The sequence below is a fragment of the Microcaecilia unicolor genome, chromosome 4 (genome assembly GCF_901765095.1).
Source record: "Microcaecilia unicolor chromosome 4, aMicUni1.1, whole genome shotgun sequence".
Lineage (NCBI taxonomy): Eukaryota > Metazoa > Chordata > Amphibia > Gymnophiona > Siphonopidae > Microcaecilia > Microcaecilia unicolor.
In genome coordinates this window covers 346,589,176-346,616,529 of record NC_044034.1, presented here as the reverse complement: position 1 = coordinate 346,616,529, position 27,354 = coordinate 346,589,176, and the positions used below count along the sequence as shown (strand labels likewise).

The 27,354-nt window shown below is 46.5% G+C and overlaps 1 protein-coding gene, 1 long non-coding RNA gene and 1 other non-coding gene across 3 annotated transcripts in view; all 3 read right to left on the bottom strand.

Annotated features, from left to right (window-relative positions):
- MORC3 (MORC family CW-type zinc finger 3) overlaps nucleotides 1–27,354 on the bottom strand; it is a 192,008-nt gene that overhangs the window by 5,633 nt on the left and 159,021 nt on the right. The window contains exons 15-16 of the mRNA XM_030202213.1: nucleotides 23,794–24,655; nucleotides 14,806–14,963 (exon numbers count right to left, since the gene is read on the bottom strand). Of these exons, the coding sequence (XP_030058073.1) occupies nucleotides 14,806–14,963; nucleotides 23,794–24,655 (1,020 nt within the window). The remainder of the gene's footprint in view (nucleotides 1–14,805; nucleotides 14,964–23,793; nucleotides 24,656–27,354) is intronic.
- On the bottom strand, nucleotides 1,202–9,017 carry LOC115469497. The gene is made up of 3 exons (XR_003942021.1): nucleotides 8,912–9,017; nucleotides 4,981–4,987; nucleotides 1,202–1,211 (listed from the first exon to the last, which is right to left on the bottom strand). It is a non-coding gene; the product is annotated as an uncharacterized LOC115469497 (long non-coding RNA).
- Nucleotides 11,290–11,479, bottom strand: LOC115469794. Its single transcript, XR_003942066.1, has one exon. It is a non-coding gene; the product is annotated as a U2 spliceosomal RNA (small nuclear RNA).

Below are 27,354 nucleotides of genomic sequence, written 5' to 3'. Positions count from 1 at the left end.
TCCCCAATTAGATAACTCTGCAACTAGTGTTCATTACGCACAGCATAATCGTGAACGGCTACATATATTTCTCGCACGTTGGCATCTGCTGGATCTTTGGCGGCATACCAATTAGACTACCAGGTATGCTGCTCAGAGCCAGAAACAAGCAGTGGGGCATGGCAGTAGTCCATTTATTTGGCTGATGACGCTTGGCATCCCTATCATCAAAGCTATGCCTGGCGTGCCTGCACAGTGGGGAGGGGGGGAGAGCAATACATTGTCCCCCTAGTCCCCATGCCCCACCCCCACCACAAAAAAATTGCAGGGATGGCTACACCCAGAAAGAGCCTGTTAAACATTTCCCAGCACAGCACTGCATATGGCCTATCCAGACTGCTCTAAAGTCACATTCATTATCAATTCATGATTAAACCAATGATTCAACAATATAGCGAATGCTACATACTTGTAGAAGGTATTCTCCGAGGACAGCAGGCTGATTGTTCTCACTGATGGGTGACATCCACGGCAGCCCCTCCAATCGGAATCTTCACTAGCAAAGGCCTTTGCTAGTCCTCGCGCGGCCGTCTTCCCGCCCGAAACCGGCTCGTGCCGGCCAGTCTCATATGTAGCAAGACAAAGAGAAGGGAAGACACAACTCCAAAGGGGAGGCGGCCGGGTTTGTGAGAACAATCAGCCTGCTGTCCTTGGAGAATACCTTCTACAGGTATGTAGCATTCGCTTTCTCCGAGGACAAGCAGGCTGCTTGTTCTCACTGATGGGGTATCCCTAACCCCCAGGCTCACTCAAAACAACAACCATGGTCAATTGGGCCTCGCAACAGCAAGGACATAACTGAGATTGACCTAACAATTTTTCCAACTAACAGAGTGTAGCCTGGTACAGAAAAAACATGGGCCTAGGGGGGTGGAGTTGGATTCTAAACCCCGAACAGATTCTGAAGCACTGACTGCCCGAACTGACTGTCGCGTCGGGTATCCTGCTGCAGGCAGTAATGAGATGTGAATGTGTGGACAGATGACCACGTCGCAGCTTTGCAAATCTCTTCAATAGTGGCTGACTTCAAGTGGGCTACCGACGCTGCCATGGCTCTAACATTATGAGCCGTGACATGACCCTCAAGAGCCAGCCCAGCCTGGGCGTAAGTGAAGGAAATGCAATCTGCTAGCCAACTGGATATGGTGCGTTTCCCCACAGCCACTCCCCTCCTGTTGGGATCAAAAGAAACAAACAATTGGGCGGACTGTCTGTTGGGCTGTGTCCGCTCCAGATAGAAGGCCAATGCTCTCTTGCAGTCCAATGTGTGCAGCTGACGTTCAGCAGGGCAGGAATGAGGACAGGGAAAGAATGTTGGCAAGAATTGACTGGTTCAGATGGAACTCCGACACAACCTTTGGCAAGAACTTAGGGTGAGTGCGGAGGACTACTCTGTTATGATGAAATTTGGTGTAAGGGGCCTGGGCTACTAGGGCCTGAAGCTCACTGACTCTACGAGCTGAAGTAACTGCCACCAAGAAAATGACCTTCCAGGTCAAGTACTTCAGATGGCAGGAGTTCAGTGGCTCAAAAGGAGGTTTCATCAGCTGGGTGAGAACGACATTGAGATCCCATGACACTGTAGGAGGCTTGACGGGGGGCTTTGACAAAAGCAAACCTCTCATGAAGCGAACAACTAAAGGCTGTCCTGAGATCAGCTTACCTTCCACACGGTAATGGTATGCACTGATTGCACTAAGGTGAACCCTTACAGAGTTGGTCTTGAGACCAGACTCAGACAAGTGCAGAGGATATTCAAGCAGGGTCTGTGTAGGACAAGAGCGAGGATCTAGGGCCTTGCTGTCACACCAGACGGCAAACCTCCTCCATAGAAAGAAGTAACTCCTCTTAGTGGAATCTTTCCTGGAAGCAAACAAGATGCGGGAGACACCCTCTGACAGACCCAAAGAGGCAAAGTCTACGCTCTCAACATCCAGGCCGTGAGAGCCAGAGACCGGGGGTTGGGTTGCAGAAGTGCCCCTTCGTCCTGTGTGATGAGGGTCGGAAAACACTCCAATCTCCACAGTTCTTCGGAGGACAACTCCAGAAGAAGAGGGAACCAGATCTGACGCGGCCAAAAAGGAGCAATCAGAATCATGGTGCCTCGGTCTTGCTTGAGTTTCAACAAAGTCTTCCCCACCAGAGATATGGGAGGATAAGCATACAGTAGACCTTCCCCCCAGTCCAGGAGGAAGGCATCCGATGCCAGTCTGCCGTGGGCCTGAAGCCTGGAACAGAACTGAGGGACCTTGTGGTTGGCTCGAGATGCGAAGAGATCTTCCAAGGGGGTGCCCCACGCTTGGAAGATCTGTCGCACCACTCGGGAGTTGAGCGACCACTCGTCAGGTTGCATGATCCTGCTTAACCTGTCGGCCAGACTGTTGTTTACGCCTGCCAGGTATGTGGCTTGGAGCACCATGCCGTGACGGCGAGCCCAGAGCCACATGCTGACGGCTTCCTGACACAGGGGGCGAGATCCGGTGCCCCCCTGCTTGTTGATGTAATACATGGCAACCTGGTTGTCCGTCTGAATTTGGATAATTTGGTGGGACAGCCGATCTCTGAAAGCCTTCAGAGCGTTCCAGACCGCTCGCAACTCCAGAAGATTGATCTACAGATTGCGTTCCTGGAGGGACCAGCTTCCTTGGGTGTGAAGCCCATCGACATGAGCTCCCCACCCCAGGAGAGACGCATCCGTAGTCAGCACTTTTTGTGGCTGAGGAATTTGGAAAGGACGTCCCAGAGTCAAATTGGACCAAATCGTCCACCAATACAGGGATTTGAGAAAACTCGTGGACAGATGGATCACGTCTTCTAGATCCCCAGCAGCCTGAAACCACTGGGAAGCTAGGGTCCATTGAGCAGATCTCATGTGAAGGCGGGCCATGGGAGTCACATGAACTGTGGAGGCCATGTGGCCCAGCAATCTCAACATCTGCCGAGCTGTGATCTGCTGGGACGCTCGCACCCGCGAGACGAGGGACAAGTTGTTGGCTCTCGTCTTTGGGAGATAGGCACGAGCCGTTCGAGAGTCCAGCAGAGCTCCTATGAATTTGAGTTTCTGCACTGGGAGAAGGTGGGACTTTGGATAATTTATCACAAACCCCAGTAGCTCCAGGAGGCGAATAGTCATCTGCATGGACTGTAGAGCTCCTGCCTCGGATGTGTTCTTCACCAGCCAATCGTCGAGATATGGGAACATGTGTACCCCCAGCCTGCGAAGTGCCGCTGCTACTACAGGCAAGCACTTTGTGAACACTCTGGGCGCAGAGGCGAGCCCAAAGGGTAGCACACAGTACTGGAAGTGACGTGTGCCCAGCTGAAATCGCAGATACTGTCTGTGAGCTGGCAGTATCGGGATGTGCGTGTAGGCGTCCTTCAAGTCCAGAGAGCATAGCCAATCGTTTTCCTGAATCATGGGGAGAAGGGTGCCCAGGGAAAGCATCCGAACTTTTCTTTGACCAGATATTTGTTCAGGGCCCTTAGGTCTAGGATGGGACGCATCCCCCCTGTTTTCTTTTCCACAAGGAAGTACCTGGAATAGAATCCCAGCCCTTCCTGCCCGGATGGCATGGGCTCGACCGCATTGGCGCTGAGAAGGGCGGAGAGTTCCTCTGCAAGTACCTGCTTGTGCTGGAAGCTGTAAGACTGAGCTCCTGGTGGACAATTTGGAGGTTTTGAGGCCAAATTGAGGGTGTATCCTTGCTGGACTATTTGGAGAACCCACTGATCGGAGGTTATGAGAGGCCACCTTTGGTGAAAAACTTTCAACCTCCCTCCGACTGGCAGGTCGCCCGGCACTGACACTTGGATGTCGGCTATGCTCTGCTGGAGCCAGTCAAAAGCTCGTCCCTTGCTTTTGCTGGGGAGCCGAGGGGCCCTGCTGAGGCGCACGCTGCTGACGAGAGCGAGCGCGCTGGGGCTTAGCCTGGGCCGTAGGCTGTCGAGAAGGAGGATTGTACCTACGCTTACCAGAAGAGTAGGGAACAGTCCTCCTTCCCCCGAAAAATCGTCTACCTGTAGAGGTAGAAGCTGAAGGCTGCCGGCGGGAGAACTTGTCGAAAGCGGTATCCCGCTGGTGGAGCTGCTCTACCACCTGCTCGACTTTTTTTCCAAAAATGTTATCCGCACGGCAAGGCGAGTCCACAATCCGCTGCTGGAGCCTATTCTCCAGGTCGGAGGCATGCAGCCATGAGAGTCTGCGCTAGAGAGCTGCACGGCTTCCGTCCCCGCGGGATTCCTGCGGGGTTCCCGCGGGGATGGAACCAGTTCTGTGGGCTTCCCGTGGAAGTGTAAGCTGCACCTGCACCAGCCTCTCATCTACCGAATACCAATTTATTTGAGTGCTGTCTCCTCCTCCTCTTCTTCCTTGCTTTAATAGCATAAATGTGGAAAGTCTTCCATTAAGGAGGTGGTAGAGTCACAAATGATGACGGAATTCAAAAAGGCATGCTAACCTTAAATGGCTGCATGTATGTGGATATGACAAGTGACACTTAGATGGCAACTCTGGCTGTGATGAACTAGAGCTGATACCTGGCAGACTTGTATGGTCTGTGTCTCATACATGGCAATCTGGTGTAGGATGGGCTGGAAAGGGCTTAGACAGCAACTTCAGTGGCTGGAACATGAGGACAGTGCTGGACAGACTTTTATGGTCTGTGTCCCACAAATCAGAACATGAATAGGCTGGAGTGGGCTTCGATGGCAACTCCAGCAGTTGGAACATAAGGTTGGGGCCAGATAGACTTCTGTGGTCTTTGTTCCAGAAACACGAAAGGAAGACCATAATCAAGTATATAATATCACACTCGTTGATTTAATGATGAATTGATCATGAGTGTGACTATTGGGCAGAGTGGATGGATAGTTCAGGTCTTTATTTGCTGTCACTTACTATGTTACTATTAATCCTCTTTGCTCCCAGGCTGGTGCACAGACCTCAGCTCTGACACAGGCACGAGAATCAGATGTCACCTGACCTACTGGCGCGTGCATGTGGCAACCTCTCAGCACACACTGCCAGTGAATCAGAGACAAATCTTACATGTGCGCACCAGAGTGTTCCAAGTTCCAACTTCCGTTCCTTCCTTGCCTACAGTGCTGTGGCTCAAATCCAGAGAAAGACTGAGGGAGCTGACTGGAACTTTCTTTTATGTACTATTAAATTCTTACGGGGATGGGTGGGGATGGGCTAAATTCTTACGGGGATGGGTGGGGATGGGTTAAATTCTTGCGGGGACGGGTGGGGATGGGTTGGGATGGTTTAAATTTTTGCGGGGATGGGTGGGGATGGGTAAGATTCCAGTGGGGATGGGTGGGGACGGGTAAGATTCCAGCAGGGACGTGCGGGGATGGGTAAGATTTCTGTCCCCGTGCAACTCTCTAGTCTGCGCATCACCACACCTTGAGCAGCGGCCCTGGACGCAACATCAAAGGTGTCATACACCCCTCTGGCCAGGAATTTTCTGCACGCCTTCAGCTGCCTGACCACCTCCTGAAATGGCTTGGCTTGCTCAGGGGGGAGCTTGTCCACCAAGCCCGCCAACTGCCGCACATTGTTCCGCATGTGTATGCTCGTGTAGAGCTGGTAAGACTGAATTTTGGCCACGAGCATAGAGAAATGGTAGGCCTTCCCCCCAAAGGAGTCTAAGGTTCTAGAGTCCTTGCCCGGGGGCGCCGAAGCATGCTCCCTAGAACTCTTTGCCTTCTTTAGGGCCAAATCCACAACTCCAGAGTCGTGAGGCAACTGAGTGCGCATCAGCTCTGGGTCCCCATGGATCCGGTACTGGGACTCTATCTTCTTGGGAATGTGGGGGTTACTTAGTGGCTTGGTCCAGTTCGCCAGCAATGTCTTTTTTAGGACATGATGCATGGGTACTGTGGACGCTTCCTTAGGTGGAGAAGGATAGTCCAGGAGCTCAAACATTTCAGCCCTGGGCTCGTCCTCCACAACCACCGGGAAGGGGATGGCCGTAGACATCTCCCGGACAAAGGAAGCGAAAGACAGACTCTCGGGAGGAGAAGAAAGCTGCCTTTCAGGAGAGGGAGTGGGAGAAGGTAGGCCATCAGACTCCTCGTCAGAGAAATATCTGATGTCCTCCTCCTCCTCCCATGAGGCCTCACCGTCGGTATCAGACACAAGTTCGCGGACTTGTGTCTGAAGCCGTGCCCGGCTCGACTCCGGTGGGAGCGTCGAGAGGTAGACTCCCTCGCCCGCACCGGTGAAGCTCCCTCCGCCGACGGGGAGCCTTCCTGGGAGGCTACCGCAGTCGGTACCGCAAGCGGCACCGATGTCGGAGACCTCACCCCGGGCAAGGGGCCAGCCGGCGCCTCACTCGACGGTACCGGTGGCGCAAGCACCCCCGGTACCGGAGGGGAAGGGCGCAACAGCTCTCCCAGGATCTCTGGGAGAACGGCCCGGAGACTCTCGTGCAGAGCGGCTGTGGAGAAAGACATGGAAGCCGATGCAGGTGTCGATGTCAGAGTCTGTTCCGGGCGTGGAGGCTGTTCCGGGCTGTCCATAGTGGAGCGCATCGACACCTCTTGAACAGAGGGTGAGCGGTCCTCTCGGTGCCGATGCCTACTGGGTGCCGACTCCCTCGGCGACCCAGAGCTCTCGGTGCCGACATGGGAAGGGGACCGGTGTTGATGCTTCTTCGACTTCTTGGGACGAAGCATGTCACCGGAGCTTCCCGGCACCGACGAGGAGGACGTAGAATCCAACCGTCGCTTCCTCGGGGCCGAGGCCGAAGAAGGTCGGTCTCGGGGGGGCTGTACCGCAGGAGCCCTCAGGGTAGGGGGAGACCCACCCGAAGGCTCACCGCCACCAGCAGGGGAATGGACAGCCCTCACCTGCACTCCAGACGGAGCACCACCGTCCAACGACATCAGCAGACGAGGAGGTCCCGGTACCACCGACGCCGACGCAGCCTTCCGATGTCTCAGCCCCGATGCAGAGGGTCGATGCCTCGATGCAATCGCGGCCGAGGATGAAGGTCTGGACGCTGGTGACGTCGATGCACTCGATACTCCCGGTGCCGATGCCGACGAAGAGCCCGAGAACAAAACGTTCCACTGGGCCAATCTCGCTACCTGAGTCCGCTTTTGTAAAAGAGAGCACAGACCTCAGACCCGTGGGCGGTGCCCAGCCCCCAGACACTGAAGACACGACGCGTGTCTATCAGTGAGCGAGATTACCCGGGCGCACTGGGTGCACTTCTTGAAGCCGCTGGGAGACTTCGATGTCATGGGCGGAAAAATCGCGCCGGCGAGATCAAAACTCGTAATGGCGAAGATGGCACCACAAAAAAGGGGGAAGAAAAACTTCGAACCGAGGCCTCCAAGGGGCCTACCCCGACGACGAAAAAAAACTTAACGGGGCAAAAACTAGAAATAAAGGAAGGGGAACAGACCGAAAAGGTCTCCTTCCGAATGTTTTTTTTTTTTTTTCGTAGCGAAGTCCAAAAAAAGACGCGCGTGGTCAACTTTCGGGGCGCGAACGGCGTAAACACGACCGTACCGAGCGCGGACAAAAGAAGACTGGCCGGCACGAGCCGGTTTCGGGCGGGAAGACGGCAGCGCATGCGCAGTGCGCATGGGCGCGCGAGGACTAGCAAAGGCCTTTGCTAGTGAAGATTCCGATTGGAGGGGCTGCCGTGGACGTCACCCATCAGTGAGAACAAGCAGCCTGCTTGTCCTCGGAGAATACTAATATTTTTTGAGTGGGAAAGCGCGGGGTACAAATGTAATAATAATAATTTTACTCACTAAATTCAGTTAAGATCCTTCCTCTCTCCCTCCCCCTATGTAGTGCACAGCACTTGCACTCATAGTATATGATATAAATGTGGTATAAATTATGCATATTTGATCCTGGTCTGTCTTTGCAATTTTCAACACACAAACCGTGGAAGTCTGCTGACACTGGCCTTACTTTCCCACTACTGCAGTCTAAGTACCACTATCATCCATCAATAGCCATGGGGTTGCTTAAGTTTTGTTTTGGTACCATTCTCTGTTGAGGGATCCTTTGTTTATCCTATCGATTTCAGAATTCCATCACTATTTTTGCCTCCACTACCTCCACCTAGAGGGCATTCCAGGCATCCACCACCCTGCCTGTGAAAAACTATTATTTCCTATTGTTGCTCCTGAGTCTACCACCCTGCAACTTCAGTTAATGTCCTCTAGTTTTACCACTTTAAAATCTCTTGAAAAGATTTGTTTGTATGTTAATACCTTTTAAGTATTTAAACTTCTGTATCATACTTCCCCTATCCCTCCTTTCCTCTAGAGTATACATATTCAAATTTTTCTCTTATATGTCTTTTGGTACAAACTCCATACCATTTTCCTCTGAACCACTTCAAGTTTTTTTTTTCTTTTTTTAATGCCCTTAGCAGCATACGGCCTCCAAAACTGAACACAACACTCCATGTGGAGGCTCACCAATGTTTTGTACAGAGGCATTAATGCCTCCTTTGTTCTGCTGGTTGTGCCTCTCTCTGTGTGCAGCCTAGTATCCTTCTGGCTACAAGCACTGCTTTGTCATATTGTTTCATTGCCTTGAAATCCTCATACACTCATCTCAAGTTCCTCTCCAGGTCTGTGCATATCAGCCTCTCGTCCCCGAGCATATACAACTACTTTTGATTTCTACTCTCCAAGCAAATCACTCTGCACTTCTTTGCATTAAATTTTAAGTGCCAGACAATTCTTATAATTTGCGTAGATCACTTCGCATGTTGCTCACTCCCTCTGAGACCTTCACTCTGCTGAAAATCTTCTTGTCATTCATAAAAAGACAAACTTTTCCCTCTAACCCTTTGGCAATGTTGCTCACAAATATTTTGAATAGAACTGACCCCACTTCTCACCTTAGAGTGAATTCCATTTACCACTACATTCCGTCATCTGTCAGTTAACCATTTTCTAAGCCACTTCACCTCTTTGGGTCCTAACTTCAGCCCACTGAGTTTATTCATGAGACTACTATGAAGAACCATGTCAAAGGCTTGGCTGAAATTCAAGTAGACTACATCTAGCACGTGTCCTCAATCCAATTCTCTAGTCACCCAAAGAAATCAACAAGATTTGACACAATTTTCCTTTGGTAAAACCATGTTGCCTCACATCCTATAACCCACTGGATTCCACAAGTTCACTATCCTTTCTTTCAGTAAAGCCTCCATTTCCTTTCCCAACCACTTAAGTGAGGCTTACCAGCCTGTAGTTTCCCACTTTTCTGACCATTCTTGTGAAGAGGAACCACATCTGCTCTTCTAATCTATGGAATCTCTCCTGTCTCCAAGGACCCACCAGAACCTCTCTAGGCTCCCTCAATATCATTAGATGGATCTCATCCAGCCCTATGGCTTTGTTCACTTTCAGCAAGTTGTTCATAAACACTTTCTTCAATGAACGATGCAACATCTACTCCATTCCTATGTATATAACCCACTTGTCTGGAGCGGTCTGGCAGGATAAGAATATTTGCTATAAAATTTTCAGGCAGTCTCTTTTGCCAAGCCATATTTTCAGTACATTAAAAAAAACAAGTTATGTCAGTCTTAAATGCATATTTATATTAGACATTGCTAAATTAAGTATAACTATATCTATTACACTACGATCACAGGAATATACTTATGATGTGAGGTGAGACCATTTAGGCACAATAAAGCGAAGATACTTACCTGTAGCAGGTATTCTCCGAGCACAGTAGTCTATACTCTCACAATTGGGTAATCCAATGCCACATTGCCCTGTCATATGCTTGTATCAAGCTTTTCACTGATGTCTTTTGGAGCGCGAGATATGCTCCAGTGCGCATGCACAAGTGCCTTCCCACCCACCACACGGACTTGAGAGCAACAGTACAATAATATAGCATAGAAGACTAATCCAAGGGGAGGTGGGAGGGTATATGAGAATATATAGCCTGTTGTCTTCGGAGAATACCTGCTACAGGTAAGATTCTTCGCTTTCTCCAAGGACAAGTAGGCTAATATTCTCACAACTGAGGAATCCCTAGCTACCAAGCTGGGACGAACTGCACCTTGCAACAGCGAGGTCAGAAGATAGATAAACCCGAATCCACATGCAAATCATTGAAAAGTGTAGCCTAGGACAGAATAAAAAAATGGGCCTAAGCAGGTGGAGTCGGATTCCAGAACCCAAACCTAGACGGTATTACTATCACATCCAAAGAAACTGATACGTGGGCATGCTGCCGCATGCTACCAAATACAGAAACGAGATACAAATGTATGGCGTGAAGAATACACAGCAGCCTAGCAAAACTCCCCAAAAGAGACTAACAACTCAGCCATGGTGTTGACACTGCCGGACTGAAGAAGACTGTCCTGGTCAGCCCAGCCTGGGCGTAAAGAAAGGAAAAAATGAGGTAGTCAAACTGATACTGTACATTCCCCAACGGCGGCAACCCATGTCCTACGAGGAGGAAAGGAAATAAAAAGGAGGGGAGAAACCCATGGCACAGAGGCCATCTCCATGACAGGCTAAAGATCACTTGCAGGTCCAGCAGCGCAATCCGTGTTTCCTAAGCGCAAGAGACTACAGGAAGGATGGAGGCAAGACAAGCAATTGCTGTAGAGAGAACACTGCCACAAACCGAGGCAGAAACCCAGGGTGCATACAGAGAACCACGCCATCCCAAAGAAAGATCAGTACTGCTACCAGGGCCAAAGGTCATGGGACGTCACAAACCACTGGAAACAGCCACCAAAAAACCTATCCAGAATGCAAACAGGATAGGGAACAGAAGCGTGGCACAAGCAGCACTTGTGAAAGGAGAAGACCTGCACTGCAGGTTCCAGTATATACATGAAGGTGTGACTAGGGCTGTAACGAAAGCAAACCTCTGAAGAAGTGAAGTAGTAGAGATTGCAAAAAGATAGCTGAATCCCCTACACAAAAGTATGAAGCACCAAGTAAACAGAGGTGAACCCCCCACAAAGGTGGGTGAGACCAGACTAATAGAGATGCAGAAGGTATGCCTATCAGATGGCCAACCAATTCATTGAAAAACTGCTCCAAAGGGAAGTTGACCGAAAAGCCAGCAAAGCAGTGAAGACGGACGTAGGCAGACACAAGTAATCCAACGAGAAACCTCAAATATCCAGACCATGAGACAAAAACCAGAGGAGTGGAATTAGAAGAGACTTCTCCTCTTTGTCTTCCACGTCCAATGGTTCACGGTGCACAGAAGGAGAACTCCTGAATAAGAGGATCTGCAGATTCACTGGCGATACTGCAATACCAGGTCGATGCGTGGAGTGGATGAAGCAAGTTCCTATGCCATCTCTCTGTTCCAAAACTCAATAAAAATATGGAACCTAGATAAGGGGCGTATCAGATATTAAACTGCTACAAACAGATACTAAATCTGATCTGAGCCAAAAGGCCAAGAAGCGATGGCAAAGAGTGTCCGGTAGAAAGCTCACTTCATGATCCTACCTGCGTGGTAGGGGAAGCAGCCCAAACAGAGAGATGAGACAAAGAGAAAAAAAAAACATTCCCCCTAAGGAAATGGAAAGGCAAGCGACAATAGCTGTCATGGGCCCAAAGTGTAAAGCGGGCATCGAACCCATAACATACAGTGCAAAACGTATGAAGTCTAACCCAGGCCTCTACCTTGGAAAAGAAAAGATGGGCAACAATATAAAGAGCCCATAAGCAATACCATTATGAAGAGACCACTAATGCAGGTAAAATACCTGGTACAGACAGGCAGCAAGACTATCGTATGTATCAGTGAAAGGAGAGTCCTTCCAGGGGCAGGCCCAAACGGAGAACTTAGAGCCACATCTGGGTAGTCTCCTGACACTAAAGGCCAACAGGCACATCCGAATAGACTCCTGACATCAAAGGCGGAAGCCGGAGCAGTCGGTGAAGAAAGTTGTACAGTGCAACTTGAATGTCTGTGTTTATGAGTACAAAGAAGCTAAATAGGCATCCACCACAACAGTTGAGTGTGCTTGTGAGATCATTTCTAGGTCCAGAAAGGCGAGAGAGATGAGGGGGAGAGCTGTCCCCCAGGAAAGCAAACACAGTAAAAAAGGGAAAAGTGAAAATGGAGCTTGCCATGCTAGGTGGGATGTAGCCACTGTCAGTAGGCAACAAAATGAGAAAACAAACAAGCCATGTACCCAGACAATAAAGGACATGGGGGCAAACAACCGCAACAGCCGCTGAGGTGTGACCCACTCACTGGACTAGCCCAAGTAGCAAAAGCAAGAAGGTCCATTCTCTGCAGGAGAATAAGCAAAGAAATGTATCATGCGACAAGTGCTCCATAAGTTCAGGGAACTGGCTGGTCAGCGTGCTGTGCAGGAACCCACTAAAGAGAGGAATAAAATACAAAGACCAAGAACCAGTGCTGCTCAGCCAATAGGCAAAGTGACTCGACCAGCTCCGGTGGAAGAGAAGCTGCCAAAGGCAGTTGTGTGATGGTCTAGTCCTTGGAAGCGGTCGAGGAGAGCTGGCAGGCTGAAGATGGAAGAAGGGTTGAGTGTCCAAACTAGCGTACCTGCTAGGAGGTGCCAAAGTATGGCTCATAGAACTCTGCATCCTCATATATATGGATCCAAGCACCATGGAGGCAACTAAAGCCCATGAAAACCAGGAAAGTTCTGAACCTAGAGCATGGAGGCCCGACAGAATGGATTTCCCAACTGCTCACTATAAGGTAAGAGCTGATGAGCCAGGACCAGTACAGCTGGCTAGGAGAAGGCTCAGTCCAGGGACTCAAAAGGCTGTAATAGCCCTCTACTATTGGGGGTGAAGGCAAAAATGCCTGCCCAGTCCTGAAGAAAAGGAGGAAAGGACAGGGTCCCAGATGGAGACAACCACTGATCTCGTGGAGCAAAGAGTTCAGATGGCATCCGAAAGGACTCCTACACCAAGAAGTGATAGGGACGTGCATCTGAATTCCAGGAGCTCGAAACCAGTGTCAGCCAGGAGCCCGTCATGAGATGAAAGAGGCCAAGTTTGTCTCATACTAAGAAGGAACAGGAAGCAGGACCTGAGAGGGGCATAGAGGACAGGACTCTAGCATCGTATCCCATATCCAGGCGCATATCCCATAAAACTGCTTTCGTCAACCGATGGAGGCAGCAGGAGACACCAATGTCACATGCAACACCGGCGTCAGAGGCCACACCGCAAACGGAGGACCATGCAGGGCTGATGGAAGAGGCATGACAGACGCAAGCACCTTCAATGCCAATATCCCATGAGGGAAAGGCGCCAGACAGGAACAACATCGGGAAAAATCGGTGTCGTGGAGACAAACTGTCTAAGGAGCGGTGCCATCTCATAGGCTGAAGGCCATCCAGGGCAGAGTGGAGAAGCATGGCAGGTGCAAGCACCATTGACACCAATGCACTCTGTTCAGTAGAGATGCTCCCACTCCAGATGCACCAAAAAAAATTGGAGACAATACCAAGTACCGTCAGATTAGGTACCAACTGTAGGCGGTATCAGTCTTACCCTCAACACCAACATCAGTAAGCGAGACCAATCTGACCCCTTGACCCGGACATCGGAGGGAACGGCACTGGTGTTTCCTTTCAACACCAATGTCGATAGTCTCTGTCACCTCTCGGTGTCGATGGTGGTAGTCGGTATTTGTGAGCCCTCTCAGCACATCAACAGAGGTAGCCAGTGCTTCCCTTCGATATCAGTAGGCGGCACCGGCTAGTCTCAGTACTGATAAGAGCGGAAATCCTCGCTCGATGTCAATCAAAGCTAAGTGTACACAGCACCGACAAAACCATCCGATCATTGCCGACATCCATCGGTCTCAGGAACTCAATCAGGAGATGAAGCAAGGCGGGTGTCCAAGCAACCACCGAGATTGATGCAGACACCTAGATATTGATGCCAACGTCGAGGCCTCAGATGGCACCAAACCAAGTTTCCTGGAAGCCACTCTGTCCAGATGAGTTTTGGTTTTGAATTTTTCACAGAAAACAATGAGAAAAAGTATGGAGACATACTGAAGCAGCTTCCGACCAGAAAAGAAAAATAGGAAGGGAAAATTCCTGAATGGGGTTCAGGCCTATGTGCGGCCTACTGAGCCAGAGGAAAATCAAAATTTGAACGGGAAGATAACTAAAACCTGAACAAAACAAAAAGAAAAGAAACAAAAAAAAAAAAGACACAAAGGAGGTCAGGCAAAGAACTGAACCGGGAGTTGTGAGGAGAGAAAAAAGAAATACGATCTCTCCTCACCATGAAAAAAAGGAACTGTTGCTCCCACATACATGTTAGGGTGGGAAGGCACTCGCAAATGTGCACTGGACTGGGCAACGCAGCGTCGTATTACCTAACTGTGAGAATATTAGCCTGCTTGTCCTCTGAGAATATACTGAACAAAAGAGTTAGGGAGAAGTTATCCGTGTGGGCCACCGTTCAGATGAGTTATTTTTACAAGTCGTGCTATTTTAACACAGGGTCTCAATAAATGAGACCCTGTGCTAAAATAGCATGACTTGTGGTAAAATACCCCATCTTAATGCTAGCCTACATTGATAACTTCCTCTCTTAATCCTTCAACCTTTCTGTCCTCTAGCCACTTAACCACCTTTGTACAATCCCATGAAAATGCTTCCTAAACATTAGAAGAGGAAACTGGGGCATCTCTTGTATCAAAGGACATAAATAATATATCAGGTTCAATTCTTTTTTATTATAATTATTTTTTAGCTGCATCACACACTGAGGTAGGCTAAGGCATACCTTTCATCTTCTGATGTACTCACAACAGTCTCAACTGTGCTGGTTGTAGCATCACCATTTCTCATTCCTTGAATTATAAACTTTAATTGTGCAACTTCTGTTCGAAGTTGGTCACAATGATCATTCTGCTGACTTTTTTCCATTTCCAAAAGCTCTACCTATAATGTAAAAGTATTAGTAAGAAATTGTTATGCACTTTGACTGGAGTCATAAGGCAGACTCTCATACTAGGTGAGTGTTTATGAGACCAGTGTGTTGGAAAATCCTACACAGATGTGAAATAGATAACTTGGATGACTGCTACAGTGATAGAGAGCCATCACCTCTAGGACTGGATGGTTCAGGGACCTAACACAGGAAAATTGGGAACATTGAGGGCAATTTCATAAAAAAGCCACAAACCTTTTGTATGGAAAACTATGTAGAAAACATCTTTTACAAAACTGATGCCCCATATATGCACTGCTACCATACAAGTGTAGTTCTGCAAAGTTACACCTGCTCTGAGAAGAGCAACTTGTGTGGATAAACGTTGGCACCTATGCACATATTTTAAAAATATATACAGAGTGAGGCAAAAAAAAAAATATCCCCTTAAAGTTTTTTTGTTTTCTCAGCAAACCGCTTGGAATTTCAACATGAAATTTTACAGCTTTATTTGTTACTATCTACGTTTATGTGCCAAGTGAAATGAGATTATCTTTAAACATGGCGTGACCTAGCGATTTTCATGCATTCAAAAATGGTTGCACTGTAAAGCTATCATTACTTGAAAAAAAAAAAAAAAGATACAAGGTACCAGCGTACTGTTAATGATGTCACAGTGACAGACTTGTCTGTGGAGCAATGTTGGAGGCCTATCACAAGCTCCACCCAAAGCCACAAACAACTGTCAAACTAAACTAGAGAATGACACGGGGACGGGGACCCGCGGTAACCACAGGAATGGGGACAGAGCCCGTGAGGACAGGGACAAACTTTGTCCCCTTGTCACTGTCTACTTTGAAGCCTGTTAATGAACTGGACTGTTATGAATGTTTGATTGATGCAAATATATATATTTTTTTTTTTTTTTTTTTTTTTTTTTGTTTGTTTGTTTTTTTGAAAAACAAGCAAACATGCTGGCCACAGCTAGCGAAATTTGCATGGGGGATCCTGTACATCCTAATACAAGCACATCTTCTAAGAAGGACTGTGGAAGACAGGAGAGCTAGACTGAATCCTGAGATTACAATCTGATTTTTTAATCTGTGGATGAATAAGAAGTCATCAACAATCTACAGTTGATGACTTCTTATTCATCCACAGATTAAACAATCATAAAAGTGCTTCATAGGGCATATTTCTCCCCTCTAGGGCATACAGAATGGGTTGTATTTTGTATCAATGGGCATTTTAACAGGGTGGATTAGGATTCCTTGGGGTAGTAGAAGTCAGCTATTGCTGGGGTTGGAAGGGTAGAGGCTGGTGGTGGGTTTATTATAGCTGATCATTGTTATTATTGTTTTCTATTTGTAATTTATACACAACAGTTGCACAGCCTATTGTTCCTTTTTATACTTTAATAAAAAGATTTAAATATAAAATCGTGTTTGAGGCTTCTGCAGATGAGAACAGAGCCAACGGGGTGGGGACAGAACCTGCGAAGATGGAGACAGGGCCTGCGGGGACAGAGACAGAACCCATGGGGAAAGGAAAAATTTTATCCCCATGTCATTCTCTAGACAGACTACCACAGGGACCGATCAACAAGGCTATTAAGAATGTCCATAAGCGACTTAAAGCCTATGTTAAAGCTGGAGGTGGACACTGAGTATTCATGGTGACTGCGAAATTCCGACACATTGTTAATTGCATCATTTGAATGATGTTATTTAACTGTGTTTTAGCTCAAACATTTTTAACATGTAAAAATCACTAGGTAGTAAAATGTTAGTAACATCAACATAGCTTAAGATAATTAAATGTTATTTAATAGTAATATGTAAGTATGACGACTAAATTTCTTGTTAAAATTTGAAGTGGTTGCTGAGGAAATGGCAAAAAAACGTAAGTGTTGATCTCACTCCCACCAACTCTGCCCCTTATCTGTTCCCAGAAACGTTATGTACTAATTGCATAAAAGTACAAACATCTTTAGTGCATAGCTTTATATTTATATACCTGAGTAGTATTATAAGCATTGTTTTATGAATTTATGTTTATAAAATTAATCCTTTAAAGGGCAATTTTCAAACTGCTCAAATTACTGCCAAGTCCACAGATTCTTTAAAATTTGCATCAACTTTCAAACTGAAAGTGTGCAGGCACTTTCATTTTGAAAACTGCTTAATGAAAAAGTACCCACAAACTCTCGCATCTACTTTTTCTACAGGCAAAAGGCTTCATAGGCCACAACCTGGGCAGCAAGCTATAGTTTGGGCACCACTGCACAGGAGTATAGAATGTAGGCTCCTGCAAATCTCAGTCCTTCTTGGATCTCTAGATGTCTCTTTTTTTTTAAAAACTTTAAATCTAAAGACCAACTGTCCTGTCGATAACCTCCCCCCCTTTTTTTAACACTAAAATGCAGAGGTTCCTGAAAGAGGTGGGGAGGCACACATAGTAACATAGTAGATGATGGCAGAAAAAGACCTGCACGGTCCATCCAGTCTGCCCAACAAGATAAACTCATATGTGCTACGTTTTGTGTATACCTTACCTTGATTTGTATCCGCCATTTTCAGGGCACAACTGTAGAAGTCTGCCCAGCACTAGCCCCGCCTCAAAACCACCAGCCCCACCTCCCACCACTGGCTCTGCCACCCAATCTCTAGTGAATACAAACAGCCATTCCTCTCCCTCTCTATAGCCCTGAAGTGCATTCACTCTCCTTGCAGATCCTTGCCAGGTACGCCACCACGAGCAAAAGCCTATGGGCTAAGGCTCATGGCTACAGAGAGGCATGGGTCCCTCTATGTTCAATCACGGCAAAGATCCATGAACTGATACTTGAGAGCCATCACTGGCCAAAGGACTCTACCAATGGGTTGCAGGCATTGGACTGCTCCTATGGAAATTAAGCCTGCCTCGAACAATCCTACTGTATCAGTCCAACATGCACCATCTGCTGAAGTCAGAAAAATACTAACCAGTTAAAAGGCTGCACCGCTCCTTATACTAGTGATGTCACTAAAGTTTAGCTTCCCTGCCTCCATCTGCTGGTAAGGTGGAATAAACTGTCAATCAGGACTGATCTAGCAGGATAAACAGGAGATTGGGAAATTTAAAAAAAAACCAAAAACATTTGTCCAGCAAAATCGCAATAAGTAAGTGTAAAATTAAAACCTCAGCCAACCAGTGAGATTTAGAAAGTTGCTCTCTAGCTCGGTGGTTTTCATTAATTTTGAAGTCAGGGACACTTAGGAGCCAAATGAGTGAATGGAGAGCTGCCAAATATCTTCCTATGCCGGGCTAAAACAATGCTGACCAGTGTGTGTCGGGGACATGCATGCCTAATAGCCCCACCTTCAAACTTTTCATTGCGGGTATCCTGAAGGTGAGCATTTTCACATGCATTCTCTTTGTTTATTCAAAAATATCTTGTCCGAACACGTGGCTCCATTAGGTAAAACAAACTCATCTGAGGTCATTAATTTTTTTGGTGCTTTCTCTTCTTGAGGTTAGGAGGATGTCGCAGATCTCTGCCAAGATTGAAACATGAACAATTAACTGGCTTTCAAAACCCATACTGTCAGGGCAATGGTTTGGAGGCTGGGATGCAGCTAGTGGCCCCGAAGCTGGGTTAGGAAAAAGGGTTGTGTCCCTAGTGGAATGGGGTGATCCGCTGCCAGTAATAGTAATCAAAAGTACCAGAACTGCCTCAGCCAATAAAGTTGTAAAAGGATAACTTTGGCCTTGTCTTGGAATTATCTTCTGTAGGACTCATAATATGAGAGGAAAAGGAAGAAAACTGAGGACACCACGGCTCCATGAACGGGAAAAAAATGCTGTAGGTGAACTACTAAGCCACTAGCCTCACAGAACAAAATAGACATTTCTTATTCTCTTGCAAGGTGAAAAGATCCATGGCCAGGGGTCCACACCACCTGAAGTGTTAAGCCACTGAGTCATCTGCTTGTGCAGATCCAGTCTGCAGCTTAAGGAGCCCTTAATCTAAGAGATGGAATCCCCCATGGGTCAACTTTCGAGGGTGAAAAGATTATGCTCTACGAATGCTGACTTTAGACATCATTATTATTAGCTTTGTAAAGTGCTACCAGATGCACGCAGCGCTGAACACCTGACACAGAGAGACAGTCCTTGCTCAATAGAGCTTACAATCTAAAATAACACAGACAGACAAGACAATTAAGGGTGAGGGAAGTACTGGGTGAGAAGGACACTAGCAGTGGAGCGCTTCTCTTAACGTAAATATCTGAGATCTGTTATCAATAAAGCTGGTAAACGGGCTAAAAATACACACAGAGAATGGTTAATGAATGATCAAAAAAACAAGCAAGAAGATTGCTTGACATGTATTCTCCCATACTCTAAAGAAGCATTACAATTACGAAGAGTACTTTTCAAATATTGGAAATTATTATCAATCCATCAGATGTTTAATGACCCCCCCCCCCCCCCCCAAAAAAAAAAAATAGCGTACAGAAGGGCCCGGAACTTAGAAGAATTGCTTTCTACTACTAGATACAAGACACCAGAAGAGATCGTGGACAGAGGCCATGTAGCGTGTAATAGATGTGTGTATTGTAAATATTGTATTTGTACTGACAGAATTATTTTTGGACAACGAATACATTATCTTAGAAATACGACTGTAATTCGATGAAAGTGGTCTATGCCATATGCTGTCCATGTGACAGATGGTATATAGGTCAAACAAAGCGTAAAATTAAAATCAGGGTAGCGGAATACCTGAGTAATATCAGACTGAAGAAACAGGGAGCCCCGCTTGTTACCCATTAGATGGAAGCTGAACATTCCTTAAGAGACATTACGATTTGTGGTTCTATACCAATTACGTGATTATAGAGGTGGAAATATATCTCAAAGGCTTCAGTATATAGAACAAAGATTTATCTATCAGTATAATACGCTTGAACCATTCGGGTTAAACCGAGAAATAGAATGGGATATTTTGAATTGATTTATGGAACATAATTAGGGTAATTATGGATAAAATATGATGGTGCATTCTGATTGGCTAACTTGAGTCCTTATAACATAGGTAGTAAAGGGCTGCCTCTCAAAGTCAAATACGCATTGCTAACGGCACTTTTTAGTGCAGCTGTGTCTTGCTAAAAATGGGGTTTGCTGGTGAGTTTTTTTTTTTTTCTGTTATATATATATTTTGTATTATAGATAATATTGTAGTAGGATGAATTTGTGGGTACACTGTAACACTTTGTATGCACAGGCTGACAGCTCCTGATGACGCCCTTGGGACGAAACACAAATTTGTGTCGGGCTGGATGATCTCTATTATAACTGGAGTTGTGGGATGCTACAATGTGCCTATATTGATGTGAAAATTTGAACTGAAGAGTTTGTGATTGAAGTTCCATGGGAGAACAGTGACTCTTAATTCCAATGGACTACACGGATGGACTTGTTACCAAACATCGGGTGATCGTATTGGTATAGTTGGATATATTTCCCATGGACTGGCTCTTCAGATCCAAAAAAGAAAAACTTTTTTAAAAATATATATTTTAGAAATATTTTGTAAGGGAAGGGTGGAATGAGTGTTGTGCCTTATTTGATATTGAAATAATTTGTCTAATTTAACTTAATAAAATTGTATTTTGTTAAATTTAAATATGTTGTAGTTATACACTAAAATCTTCTTATTATTGTAGTCATTTGAATTTTGAGGGAAGTATTGATTGGTAATTAGATTCCTGAGTGTATAATTTTGGCTGGATATAGAAGTCATGAAAATTAAGCATCTGCAGTGGTGGCCAATTATTTTAGATTTAGTATTGCACTTTGTTTATACCTCTTCCCACCATATCCAGGATTTTCTGATCCTTGCCTGGTGGTGCACTGCTATTTGGTTTAACGATTTTGGATCTCTTGATGGCTGATTCTGTATCTGATGGGGAGTGCTCACGCCCTGGTACAGAGGTGAATCCTATATTGGTATCAGTACATCTGGAGATCACTGTGTACAAAGAGGGGGGGGGGTCTTCCAGATGTTGAGTTGTTTGATATGCGTAGCAGGTATTCTCCAAGGACAGCAGGCTGAATGTTCTCACTGATGGGTGACGTCCACGGCAGCCCCGATGATCAGAAAATCTTCCTAGCAACAAAGTTTACTAGAGCCTTCGAGCGCGCGCGAGCGGCCATCCACTTCCCGCCCGTCACGCGAGAGTCCTGTCAGTTTGATAACAAAGCAAAGAAGGAAAAGACAACTCCAAAGGGGAGGTGGGCGGGTATGTGAGAACAATCAGCCTGCTGTCCTCGGAGAATACCTGCTACAGGTATGTATCTTCATTTTCTCCAAGGACAAGCAGGCTGCTTGTTCTCACTGATGGGGTATCCCTAGCCACCAGGCTCACTCAAAACAACAAAGAAAGGTCAACTGGGCCTCGCAACGGCAAGGACATAACAAGGATTGACCTACGAAGAAAACATCTGAGAGTGCAGCCTGGAACAGAACAAAAATGGGCCGAGGGGGTGGAGTTGGATTCTAAACCCCGAACAGATTCTGCAGCACTGACTGCCCAAACCGACTGTCACGTCGGGTATCCTGCTGAAGGCAGTAGTGAGATGTGAATGTGTGGACTGAAGACGTTGCAGCCTTGCAAATCTCTTCTATAGTGGCTGACTTCAAGTGGGCCACTGACGCTGCCATGGCTCGAACACTATGAGCCGTGACATGACCCTCAAGAGTCAGCCCAGCTTGGGCGTAAGGGAAGGAAATGCAATCTGATAGCCAATTTGAAATGGTGCGTTTCCTGACAGCAACTCCCCTTCTGTTGGGGTCTCCCTTCCTGTCAGTGTGAGTGCTCATGCACCAACAGGAAGGGAGATATTTAAAAAACAATCTTGAATCCTTAGACCTTCCTGCTCTGACCCACCCAGCCCAATTTCTCTCTGGTAGGTCACTGGGCACCAGACCCTCCTCCTCCCATCCTAAAAACTTCCCTGGTAGCCCATGGGTCCCCATCCCCCTATACCAAAATACCCTTCTTCCTGGACCCCCCCCCAAGTCCGGAGGCAAATTCAATGCCCACTTGGTTCTGCTCCATACTGCCATCTAGGAAAATGGCAGCACCTGACCCTACCTGATACGTCAGGGCACACCACACAGGCTCAGTCTGCTAAACAAGGGAATTATTTGGTAGACTGATCACAAAGCACAGGGGGAGGGGACCCGGCCACCTGGGTGTGACACCCCACAGGGAATAAGAAGCCCCTTAGGACTTATACCCTGTAATAGAGATCCAAGTGTGGGTTCTCTAACATTTACAACCTAACCTAGAAACCCCAAACGGGCCCTACCAGACTGAGTACACTGCACAGGCTGCACACTTCTACCCTCTGCTGAGACTGAGAAAATACTGGTTAGTATAAGGTCTGCACAGGCTACTTGTATAAGAAGTTTTAGTGTTCTCAGTCTCCCTCTGCTGGTAGGAGTGCATAACCCAAGCGTCTTGAACAGTCTGGAGGATTGCTGAGGAAAAGTAGATTTTAGCAGTTGAGTTTTGTTTTCTTTTAATCAGAAGCAATATTTTAGACAGTTATTTGAATGCCCACTGCGATACCCTTTAGAGCAGTGCTAGAACACTGACCTTCCCATGCTAATCTCTCTTCCTGCATTGGGGATAAGATTAGCACAAGAAAATCAACCGCTGTGCTATCTGCCAGCACAGCTTATTGCATCAGCTCCTCAGTCATTCCACCATCAACTCAAAATTTATGTCTCAATGCAACACAAATGCTTTGAAAGAGGAGAATTTCACTTTGTCTTACTAATTCTTTTTTGGAGGCTGTACATATGCAATAGACGTGCACTCCAGTAACCCACTAACTAAACTGCTGTTATTTCTTGGGTCTTCCACTGAAACGTACCAAAATTAGTCTTTTAATGCCAGCTGGATGGCATAAAGCAGTGGCCTTCATTAATTTTTAAGCTGAAGCCACTTTGGATTCTAATGATCTGAAGGAAAGCCACCAAATATCTTCCCATGCAGGGCCATGACACTGCTGACCAGTATTTGCCAATTACATCCATCTTCTCCATCCCACCTTAAAACTTCATTGGGGAGTATCCTAAAGGCTGCGAGCATTTCCACATGCATTCTCTTTTTGTCTACTGAGAAATGCCTTGTCCTTCAAGCATGCTGCTCGTCTCCCCGTCCACTTTTTCCTTTTTGTCCTGAGGCTGAGTAGAGTGGCAAAGTAGCAGAAAAAATATAAACAAAAACAATGGGTGTCACCCTAGAGGTCTCTATAAACCACCACTGTCCTACAGGCCTTGTATTGAGTAACACTGGCATAAAGGTTCACTGCTGTTATCTTCTCTAACACGTGATTATAGGATGAATAACTATCAGATTTTGTCCTCTGTAGAGGAGCGTATTGCGTCTATCTTTAAGATACTTTAACAAAACAGTTACTTTTTGTTCATTCCCAATAATTCTATGAAGCAGCATTTCTGAGAACATCAAATTCTAATTACCTTAGAAACAGATAAGCTGCATTGCTAAGGCACTGGTTGAAAGCTAACGTTATTCAACTACAAGAGAAGTATTCTAATATCTGGAAGAAGCATATGTTCTAGTGGCAAAATCTACTACAAGTGGGATTATTATTCTTGGATTTAAAGTGTGTGATATCACATTAGTATTTTTACCCAAACATATTTCAAAGATATAATACCACACATTTGCATTGTTGCAAATCATAACGCAGCTTTCACTCATCTGCATTTAAAGGTCAAATTACAGCAATGAGTACGATGTCTAGCAGCCTACCACATACCTCACTTTTATACCGGTCTTTTTCAACAGTGCATGCATCTAGTTGTCTGAAAACATTGTCAAGTTGTACAGCCATGTCGTCCATTTCATGATTATTAGTTTCCCCATTTTGATTCAAAGCACATTTACTGCATTCAGACTTTAAATTCTGGAGTGTGGTACACTGCATTTTCACGCTTTCTATCTCCTTCGTGGCCTGCTCATACAAGGAAGTCATCTCCCCCAGGCGAGCCACACAGTTTTCAGACATATTTTCTAGACTTTGGTCAGTCTCTGTAGCCTGATGGCAAAACTCTTTTTTCACATACTTATTATGCATTTCCACCAACTGTTGTTCTAGTCTTTTCATGTCCATAGTTAACATGTCACAACGCGTTCTGTAACTGTCTCTTTCTTGGTCAACTAAAAGTAGTTGTTTTTCTAGTTCATATATTTCAGCTGCTGTATCTGGAGCTGAAAAGGTTGAGTCTATCACATTTTCTTGCCCCCCTGTTGGAAGCTCCATCCTTGGCTGTTCAAACGCATCATTCTCTTCCTTTTTAACAAAGACTAGATTAGTATCAGTTTGTGTTGCTGTAGTCCACTGTTCACGCTTTACACCTGCGCTAATTTTGCCACCAGGCTGGATGTCATCCAGTCTTTCCATTGGAATGGCACCTTCTGTCACATCCACCTGTTTTTTGGTTTCAAGCCTTGAAGTGTCAGAATCACCTTTAGGTTTGGGAGTGCTGGTTTCCTCCAGAATGATAACATCTGTATCATCACCATCTTCCAGGACAATGAGCTCCTTATAGTCCTTATTTAGCTTTGGCTTCTTAGTGGACACTGGTGTACTGTTGTTGCTAAGAAGTGGACGTTTGTTGCTGCAGGAATAAAAAGATTTTGCTCTTGCAATTAGCTTGCGTAAGACAGCAACAGATTTACTTTGATAAAACTGAAGTTATTCATATTTTACCAGATGAAGAGCTTTATCTTTAGACTTGGTTTGACATTTCTACTACTAAATGTCCTCATGTATTCTGCCTCCCCATCACCCGAACTATTTTGTGGTAACCTAGCATCTTAGGATTTTCTTGTTTTGAAGGTACATGTAATTAAATAAAATCTGTCCTAGAAAAAAACAAAAACCACTGAAGGTGGTGATAAGCTGGGATTTTGTTGGAGAAGCTACTTGGGCTGAGACTGCTGATCATGACTGGTGCTTTCCCCCATCTCTACCCCAAAACTTGAATAAGGGTTAATATCCTATAATAAAAGCCACTGAGGCCCAGATGATCAATTCCCCGCACCGTTCCAAAACAGCGCCCTATAAATAGTGCCAGAACAGCGTGGGGAATTAACTCCCCAATGATCAACACTAACAACATGCTCATTTAAGCACTTTGTTAGCATTGATCATGGGGGAAAGTGCGGGAGAATTGTGCCTGGGCATGCGCTCAGATACAATCCTCCCGCACTTATTTTGACAAGTCAGTTTGAAATAAATTCTGGCCTCAATAGGCAGCCAGTTAATGTTAAATAGCTGGTAGTAATTCTATCAAATTTAGACAATCCAAAAATCAATCGAACTGTCATGTTTTGTATCATCTGCAGTCTCCTTACCAAACTTCTATTACATCCTAACTACAACAGATTACAATAACCCAACTGACAGACAACCAGGACCCCCCCCCCCCCCCCAAAGCAAGGCCCTGAATCTCCAGCCCCCTGACACACAAAAGAAATCCCTGGTGGCACAGTGGGCTACATACCCCACCCCCTACCTGCCCTGGTGGTCTAGCAGCCCTATACCTTCTTGTGTGTTGGAGGAGTGAGTAGCACTCCCCCTTTTCCAGAGCTGTCTCTGTGAGTGAGTGGAGGAGTGGCCTAGTGGTTAGGGTGGTGGACTTTGGTCCTGGGGAACTGAGTTCGATTCCCACTTCAGGCACAGGCAGCTCCTTGTGACTCTGGGCAAGTCATTTAACCCTCCACTGCCCCATGTAAGCCGCATTGAGACTGCAATGAGTGGGAAAGTGCAGGGTACAAATGTAACAAAAATAAAATAGATACTATTGGAGATTCTACATGGAATGTTGCTACTATTGGAAATTCTACATGGAATGTTGCTATTCCTCTAGCAACATTCCATGTAGAAGGCTGCGCAGGCTTCTGTTTCTGTGAGTCTGACGTCCTGCACATACGTGCAGGACGTCAGACTCACAGAAGCAGAAGCCTGCGCGGCCACATTGGTGCTCTGCAAGGGCCGACTTCTACATGGAATGTTGTTAGTGGAATAGCAACATTCCATGTAGAATCTCCAATAGTAGCAACAGTGGAGGAGTGGCCTAGTGGATAGGGTGGTGGACTTTGGTCCCGGGGAACTGAGGAACTGAGTTTGATTCCCACTTCAGGCACAGGCAGCTCCTTGTGACTCTGGGCAAGTCATTTAACCCTCCACTGCCCCATGTAAGCCGCATTGAGCCTGCCATGAGTGGGAAAGCACAGGGTACAAATGTAACAAAAATAAAATAGATACTATTGGAGATTCTACATGGAATGTTGCTACTATTGGAAATTCTACATGGAATGTTGCTATTCCTCTAGCAACATTCCATGTAGAAGGCTGCGCAGGCTTCTGTTTCTGTGAGTCTGACGTCCTGCACGTACGTGCAGGACGTCAGACTCACAGAAGCAGAAGCCTGCGCGGCCACATTGGTGCTCTGCAAGGGCCGACTTCTACATGGAATGTTGCTAGTGGAATAGCAACATTCCATGTAGAATCTCCAATAGTAGCAACAGTGGAGGAGTGGCCTAGTGGTTAGGGTGGTGGACTTTGGTCCCGGGGAACTGAGGAACTGAGTTTGATTCCCACTTCAGGCACAGGCAGCTCCTTGTGACTCTGGGCAAGTCATTTAACCCTCCATTGCCCCATGTAAGCCGCATTGAGCCTGCCATGAGTGGGAAAGCGTAGGCTACAAATGTAACAAAAAAAAAATTATGGCAGCGCCTGGGATGCACTGGGCAGGGTTTCCCTACTCCCTTATCTCCAGCCTTCCCAGATATCCAGCCCCCCACGTGTGTTGCTGTCCGGGGAGGGGAGCACTAGGTCACCAGGACCTCAGCCATTGGGGGGTCCGGGGATCCACTGAACTCCGAGGACTGACAGTGACAGCCCAGGCTACCTAACATGGACAGGAGGAGGAAGAGCCTTAACCCTAATGCTAGCTCCGAACAGGTGTAGGATTAAGGCACTATTCAGCCCGTACGATCAGAGCGCAGTGCTCTGATCATACGGGTGGAATACCAGAGAGCTCATTTAAATATAACTGAAATGAGCTCTGTGGTATTCCCTGCACACTCGCGTCGGACACCCTCTGATCATCCATGCTGTGCAAATGCAGGTGCTAGTGGCCCCTAGCGCCCACATTTACTTTTGATCGTCGGCTTGACAATAATTAGAGAGTTCACAAGGTTTCCTTGTTTCCATTTCAAACAGCTGCTCCTAACAGCATTGTGGATTAGTAAGAGAAAGTTCGAAGAAAAAGTTAGAAACTGGGGGAAAAGAGTATCATTTGGAGAATAC